The sequence below is a fragment of the Osmia lignaria genome, chromosome 15 (genome assembly GCF_051020975.1).
Source record: "Osmia lignaria lignaria isolate PbOS001 chromosome 15, iyOsmLign1, whole genome shotgun sequence".
Lineage (NCBI taxonomy): Eukaryota > Metazoa > Arthropoda > Insecta > Hymenoptera > Megachilidae > Osmia > Osmia lignaria.
Genome location: NC_135046.1, coordinates 13,011,601 through 13,019,798, shown reverse-complemented (window position 1 = coordinate 13,019,798; position 8,198 = coordinate 13,011,601). Strand labels below are relative to the sequence as shown.

At 33.4% G+C, this 8,198-nt stretch overlaps 1 protein-coding gene across 1 annotated transcript; it reads left to right on the top strand.

The window, feature by feature from the left end:
• Window positions 1-461: 461 nt before the first annotated feature.
• Window positions 462-7,788, top strand: LOC117608407 (uncharacterized). Its single transcript, XM_034333472.2, has 6 exons — window positions 462-769; window positions 4,007-5,722; window positions 5,802-6,161; window positions 6,319-6,540; window positions 6,839-7,294; window positions 7,438-7,788. The coding sequence occupies exons 1-6, from the start codon at window positions 755-757 to the stop codon at window positions 7,456-7,458; spliced, it is 2,790 nt and encodes a 929-aa protein (XP_034189363.2). The 5' UTR covers window positions 462-754; the 3' UTR covers window positions 7,459-7,788.
• Window positions 7,789-8,198: the final 410 nt, after the last annotated feature.

Here is an 8,198-nt window from a genome sequence, read left to right as displayed (position 1 = left end):
TTTGAGCAAACATAGTACAATACCTTGTTTATGACAAAAATAAACATGTTCCACATTTTTTAACACGAAAACAACGTTACATTTTAGCTTCCATTATCTAAATTTCTAGGAATTGCTTTTACTGCTCCTAGGAATTCAAGGTTGTTGTTATTAGTAATAGAATTGAATTTAAGTGAACCACCCTATATAGAACAGAAAAGTTGAATTCCTTTAAAATCAGTGTTACAAACCATTTTTCAATGGTTTCTTCAGCAACCCTTAGAGCCAGGTAGATTTTCTTCAGTATCGTTCTCCAGCAGGGGGTTAACAGGTAAAAGAAGGTGCGTAACGTGGGAGAGATCGGTGGATAGAAAAGGAGTTCGATTCTTCGGGTGCAAGAGAAAGGATAAAAGGCTGAAGGAAGACAGAAAACAAGATGGAAGTGAAGAAGGAGCAAATGTATATAAGCGACTTGCATGGAAGACGATCCAATGGACTCTCTCTTTGACCTTAACGAAGTGTGCACCTTTCTTCGCGTTTTTTCTTTTGTTCTCCTTCTTTCCATAAACTTCCTTTAAACGGCATCCGTGTTATTCAATCCTCACCCAACCTTGAAGAAGCGACAGTTCTTTCGTATCTTGTGTTACCAAAGGTGAAAAGTTAACTTTTATATCTTTCTCTGTTGTTTCGCCGAAGAAAACTGTGATTTTTTATTTTAACGTGGTTTTTGTGTCATGTTTCTGAGGAGAAGATCCTGAAGACACTTCAGTGAAAAATGAACGTTCATCGGGTGAGTAATAAAATATAAATGGGGGAAGAATGGATTAAAATCTAAAAACAAATTTTTAATTTTGCAAAATTTAAAATCTTAATAAGTTTTTTAAATTAGATGTACCTACTGTTAATCAAATTAGTTTTGATTTGATCAAAAGTAAAATAACTCAGTTATTTATTTTTTTAATTATATTCTATGTCAATTTTTCAATAAAAATGTAAAACAATAATTGAAATAGTATTTTTCTATTATTATTGTATTATATCTATATTGTACAATGTGCATTAAATTGCATCATTGCGTTGCACTATGAATATGCACTTATCGTAAGCGTCCTCTTTATTTACGACATTGGAATTACATTTAAGAAAAAACTAGTCCGTGAAGTAGTATTCAAGCAGAAGAACATATTGTCATGTGTGTCATCTTAAACATGTGGCACTTGATGTCCATGGATATAACTGTAATCTGTTTTTTCAATTTTAAATTAAAATAAATATTTCATAAGCATAGTTCAAAAACTTGCGGTAGTTCGTAGATTAAATAGAAACAGTTGAAATAAAAATTGATTATAATTTATATTTTAATAACATTCTTATGGGTCAGATTGACCCTGTATTCAACTACTACGTTTTGTATGGAACTGCATATAAGAACAGGTGGTTAATTTGTCATGCAAAGCATACCAGGCGAAAGTTAAAAATCACCAATTCAAAAGAATGGTAGCACGATAACTGAATAGAATGACCAAATTTGGGACTTTCAAGAAATTTACTTGTACAACAAGTAAAGGGATAATTTTATGTAAAAAAATAAGTCAAAAAGATAAGATAACATTTTTACGTATATAACTTTGAAATTCAAAAATTCTTTATAAAGCTCAAAACTCCTTATGCCAAAGAAAAATGACACTTTTAACAACTAGTTTAGTGTACTTAATAATTGAAGATTTTTATTCCAATTTAAAGATTCAAATTCTAAGGTCCTAATTTCAATGGATTAATTTTAATCCAAGTTTCTAATTTGGAATTTTCCTTCATTTGAATACCATTTATTTCACGTCTGAAAGATGTCGAAAGCCAGAATGAACTGATTTGTACACATGCCGAATGGTCAATCGTACATGATCCAACAAGGACGACATGAATGATGCGAAGAAAACATATGCTCGACGCTTTCGAATGATCCTGGTCGTTTGGCATAGTGCCAACGTAGGAGCGAAACTCTTCCGTCTACGACCTAAATCTGTCGCTTTCCGTTTGCACGTTTTTTCACTTTATCACAGTGTCAATAACGATTTTCTTCGAATAAGCTATTAGTTCTTATGTATCAACCTTCAAAGATAATTTCTATTAACTCCTACAAGGGAAGAACTCCAACCATTAGTGCAACTAGGAAGGGAGGATCCCAATCATTGGTGTAACTAGTTAAAAAATAATCATTCTAACACTTTAACATCCCAACATTCGAGAATTCCAGAATTTCAAAATTTCAAAAATTCCGATCTCAGATACTAATTCCAGATACTAATTTTGTGATAGACATATTTTACAATGTTTTTGAGGTATAGTCACAGCTAAATCTCACTATCAAGGTACTTTCTCATTATTTTTTTAAGTTGTTTCTTGTTGGAAGTAGGATTTCAAGATTTCCGCTTATCTCTTTTCGCTAACTTCCTGACAAACAGAACCTTCCTCAGCTTAATTGCTTAACAAAGAAACTATGTAAAAATGTGGCTAGATATGATCTGCAAGTATGTTTCATTCCATTTAACGAACTACGTATATAAGTGATGCAAAATTATATAGGATTACAATTACATAGAATTAATTAGTCATGATGTAGTAATATATTAACAGAGACTAACAGAGAGATGTGATTTTCGATTTAAAAGAAGAGAAATGCAATAACAATTGGGACAAAAATTCATAATTATATGAATTCACCATTCTATGATAATTTGGATAAATAAATTTTTGATCTAATTGTCAAATTGCTTTGGAAGCGATAGAATAATGTCAGCACGAATTATCCGCGAGGAAGAAAATTGCAATCTCATGATTGACATTGGTTAGTCTTGATTAACGTCGAAATCCATTTACCACACGTGTTCCCCTACACATAGAAAAAAAAACCTTGCTGAATGTGCATTATACAGATTACATGCAACCGCATATTACATCTTCTCACTATAGGTCGACTCTCGTAATACCCACAGCCCACTTACCTACATTATCCCTGCTACACGAGGGTTTCTCTTATATACTACTTCAGCTGTTACACTGTGTGAACCACCTACTCTTCAATGAAAATCAGATCCATCTTAGCACTTTAAGCGTCAAGATAAAATTGTAGAAAATCATTCTCATTAATAATTTCAGTTCCAATAAATCTACACCATAATCATATGTATTCAAGATTGATTAGTTCAATTAAACATTAATTACAAGAAATTTCAAATTTGTCATTTAAGAATAATAAAAATGGGGAAAAATGATAAAAATGGTACATAAATAGTACCTAGTAAATGATGAGTGGTCAATAGTTAATCGTAAATGGAAAGTGGTAACTAATAGGTAGCAGTTGTTCGTTGATAGCTAATTATTGATAATTATATAAGTATTGATATTTTTGTTAATTAGCCATATTAATCCAATATAATCAATACACCTAGTATATTCATCTTTTCGCAAAATAATTCATAATTAGTTCAAATAAAATTCAAATGCATTCCAGAAATTTTTCATGCAACAAATAACTGATCTTAAAATTGAAAGTATAATAATGAAAAAGAAGATAATTAATCATCTACTAGATCACTATGTTTGTAGAATGATATTCAATGAAGCTATCGAAAACAAAAGGTCAGAAGTGAAAGGGGAACAAACATAGCATAAAATCCAGCGCAGAGAAGATTTGAGGGACCCTAGCAATTATCTATGGGGATTTTCTCACGAGTTGTAGATTCAATGGTTCCCGTAGTATTTCACGTGCTATTTCACGTTTACTGTAAAATATGCGTATGTGTGAGAGAGAACGAGAGTTAGTCGCAAAGAGCGTACTTGTCACGAGAACCGGAACTGCATAAGAAAGTGAAGAAACGGAAAAAGAAGATACGGTCCTTCTGGTATCACTTTTAAATCTACTAACATCTTTGGATTTTTAACTCAACTATACATCTGCCACCTGTAGTTTAAGAATGTCTGAACCCCATAAAAACACTATACCAAAATTAAATTTCTGTGATTCTAGGTTTTATTAACAACACTTCTCATCATCTCATGTCATAATTCATCAAGCCTGAAAAATGATCGAGGTGGACCATCATTCAATAATGCACCAAATTTCATTCGAAATAGCAGAAGAATCGAATTAAATGAATATCTGGTTCCACCCCCGCCACCAAGGCCTCATTCACTAAGATCAGGAAGAGTAGCAAACCCCTCCCCAACAGATGCACCAGGATACTTTTCCAAATTGATGAACTGGTTGAACCCCTTCAATTATGGAGTTTCATCTCCAGTACCCCCACCTATAGAAACACCATTCCAACCTCGCAGTCCCCCACAGTTTAATTTGCAATCTGGTCCACCATTGCACCCCCCTGGACCTCTGTATCCACCTTTGGGTCCACCTCCAAATCAGCATCCAGTGGGGATACATCCTGGTCCACCTATAAATCTTCCTCCCAATCCGTTGCCATCTTACAATGCTCCTCCAGCGATTGTACACAATATCCAGCCTTTGAGAAATAATCCCGCACCATATGTTGCCATGAATAAAGGAAAGTCTTGTAATCCTTGCAATAGAATTCCTTGGATCCCTATGCAAGGTGGCGGACTACGCGACGACCATCATCCACATCCACAAATTTCTAATGGCTATCTCCCTCCAAGTAATCCTATAAATCATGACAATCACCATTCAGCATCCCAAGACATCAGTGTCCCAAGTTTCGCACAAGGTCCTCCTCTGTATCCTCATCCCGTACCTCCAAGTCCCCACTTCGAATCTACTTTATCGAATCCTGATCAGCAACCAAATATACAAATCAATGGACATTCCAATCTTCGGGGGAATGAAGATTTAACATCCAGTGGGACACAGGCTGGGGAGGGTCGTTTAAGTGCTGCCCCTCAGAATTATGGATCAGGAACTAAAGAACCTTTGGAGTATAATCAGCCTCCGATTTCTGGACCACCTGATCAAGAAAATCAAAATGGAGGTGGTAATCATCCTAGTGTGGCCAATTTTGGATCGTCAAATTTTAATGAAAATGATAATGGCTATCACGAAGAATCCAACGTCCATTATGTTCATACTCAGAACTTAGATCCTCCGCCCAGCTTTGGATCATCCAATTTTAATGATCAAAGTAATCAATATCCTGATGACCTATCCTCCAGCAGTAGTATCATCAAAGATTCTCAGATACCTGATAATTCCAAGGATTTTGTACACTTTGAAGAGTCTCCATTATTAGACCTCACTAAAAAGGATGAGGTTCACCCTGATACAAAATGGTCACCATCTACTAACACCTACAATGCTGAAGAAGGTTTTGATAATATTTTAAAGACGACTACGGATTACACTTTAGAGACTGATAATATATATTTTGAGGATTCTTCGAATTTTATTAGACAGAGCGAATCTTATTCCTTGTCGGATATCAGGAATATTAATGGTGCTTTGGAAACAACGACTCCCTCAAGTTTGGGATATAATAAAAATGAGGATGTTGAAGCATCAACGATTAATACACCTTATGTAAATCATCAAAGTGGAGGGCAGGGATTGTTGTGGACGAATTTGGATTTGAAAAATGAATCTTATGGAAATCATGCGTACTCGGATTCTCTTCCTCGTTGGAATAATTCTAATGATGGGAAGAAATTTGAGAAACAAGAGAATCTTTATTCAAAGGACGTGGTTCCGAAACAACAAAGTGTTAAACGAAATAAACAAGTAAGTTAATACGTTGTAACCTATAGCAAGAATTCCAAAATTCCAAAATTAGAACGACCTAATTTTAATGATGTTTCAGGTACAAGTTGTTATTCCGTACACATCAGAATACACACCAGTACCATTTCAACAATCATATGGAGACTGGAGTGTTAGAACTAATTTTGAAAGAAGTCAACCAAGAAAAGTACCTTCTTCTAATTCTAATTCAAACAACATCGATAATTATATTCAACAAGAATCAAGAAATGATATTCAAATTATCAATAGTTTACAATCACAGTACCATTTTAATGATTCCAATAAATTAAATGTTCAACAAGTAAGGACATCGATAAATACAGTACAAAATAATAATACAAAAAATATCCTACCAAAAGTGAGCAATTCTATTGATGTACGAAGATTGCAGAAAAATATTGATAATTGGACAATACAAGTAAGTTTAAGACATTATAATTTTTCCTTTCTACTATTTAAAAAAAAAAATATATATATATATATAATAAGCTAATTAAATTTAAAAGAAATGCACTATACAGAAATGAATAGGAAGATAAAGGGATAATTTTGTTAAGTTTCCTTTTTTCACTCAGGAGTATTCAAAGCCAACGACGTCTAACACTGTTCTCCCAAGTTCGCCGCATCCCTATCTGTTGCCATCGAAGAAAATTCCAACGAAGTACCTGACGACAACAGAACCAGGGGAATCAATTGATCACAACGAAAGTGTGAAAACGTATTCTTTAGCTGGCTTCAGTTTCAACGAAGTGGAACACGAGGGTTCTGCGAGTAATCGCATCGAAGAAACTAGAACGGTAATTTGCTTTAATATCTTTACAAACAATCTAATTAATAATTAACGATTACTAATATAATTACCTCATATACACATAATTATCTCATATTATTCTTCCAAACATTGGCGTAACTAGAATTTTCGGATAGAGGTCCAATAAAAATTAAACAATTCTGATATTATTGAATTTTGAGATTTTGGAAATTGTGAAATTTTAGAGTTTTAAATGGTAAAGGGGGTGAACTGAAAATTTTTGGTGAGGTCAGGCCTATTTAATTACGCCAACATTTACAAATACATTGAACTTTCCTTTCCAGCCGGTCAAAGTTTTACGAGTAGAAACGTCTAAGACAGAGGACAGCGTTTTAGAGAGCAAAAATAAATCTACGACAGAGGAAAATACGACATGGAAAGCGTATTCTGTGTCCGTATCGCCTGTTGACAAAGAACGAGTCTACGTAGTGACACCACAAACCGATTTAGAAACGTCTTCTAAAAACAATCTCAAAGAGGAAAAAAAAAATGAAACAAAAATTGATAATACAAATGATAGTAATGGAAACTTTAGTGAATTCGAAGCAATTGAAAAGGCTTATCAGGTACTTCCACAGGCAGTAAATAATTTAGCGGTTGCCTCCACGGGGAAGGAGAATATTCCTTTATGGGGAATTATGGAGCATGAAGAGTTTGCTTCGTTGAATTCTGATGACACTGGGGAAGGAGCGACTGGAGAAGGGCTGGATGGACCTGTGCTTTATTCTGGACATTCAAAGGTGATTAAATATTAATAACATTTTTAATAAATAATTCGGAATATTTTATGTAAAAATTGATAAAATAAAAATAGCGTTTTTTTACCGTAAAATATTCAGTTTCATAAATATATGTCTGTTACTTATACCGATTTTGTTTATAGGTTTCACGAGCTAAACGATGACATGCATATTCATTAAACATGAAGTTCAACGAACTACAATTTATAATAGTGAATAAATAATTGACTGTTTATCAATAACTTTCAGATTTGAAAGACTGCCTTTCATGTTGTGTTATAAAACGCAAATGAAATAATCTTAGTGTCTAAGGTGCTAGTGTAAAACTTTATACGGCCAGTGTATGATTAAATTAAACATAAGTCAACATGGTAATTAAGTAATAAGTCGTGAATATTGTATAGTCAATATTAAATATCATATTTTTCTACTTACGTAAATATTATTTTTTGTATTTGTAAATACAGTTAAAATTGAAAATATTATAAGCAGAATGTAAGGTAATTATAACTGTAAATTTTATTACTCTAATTGTATAAATAATTATAAAACAGTATTTATATATTAAAAAATCCCGGGTTAATTTTATATGATATTTCTAAGTCATGATAATTACGAATTTAATTTTATTGTGTTTCACTTACCTGTTTTGCAAACATTTTTCTTCGACACATAATTTGCTTTCCTATTTCACTTTCGCTGATTTTGCATAAATGGAAACCAGCCAAAAAGAAGTTAGTCATTCGTATTCCGATGACACTATGAATGCACATTCATAGGTATTCCGCGTACGGGTTGGATTGACAATGTTTAAGACTTTCCCGATTATACGGTGAAAGGAGACCGTATTCCGGTTCATGTTGTTTCATCAATTGAAAAGTGCGAGCACTTTTCGTGACTTAAA

Coding starts and splice junctions, on each gene's coding strand:
- LOC117608407 (XM_034333472.2), top strand. Junction 5,723..5,801: donor GTGTTAAACGAAATAAACAA/GTAAGTTAATAC, acceptor ATGATGTTTCAG/GTACAAGTTGTTATTCCGTA. Junction 6,541..6,838: donor GCATCGAAGAAACTAGAACG/GTAATTTGCTTT, acceptor TTTCCTTTCCAG/CCGGTCAAAGTTTTACGAGT.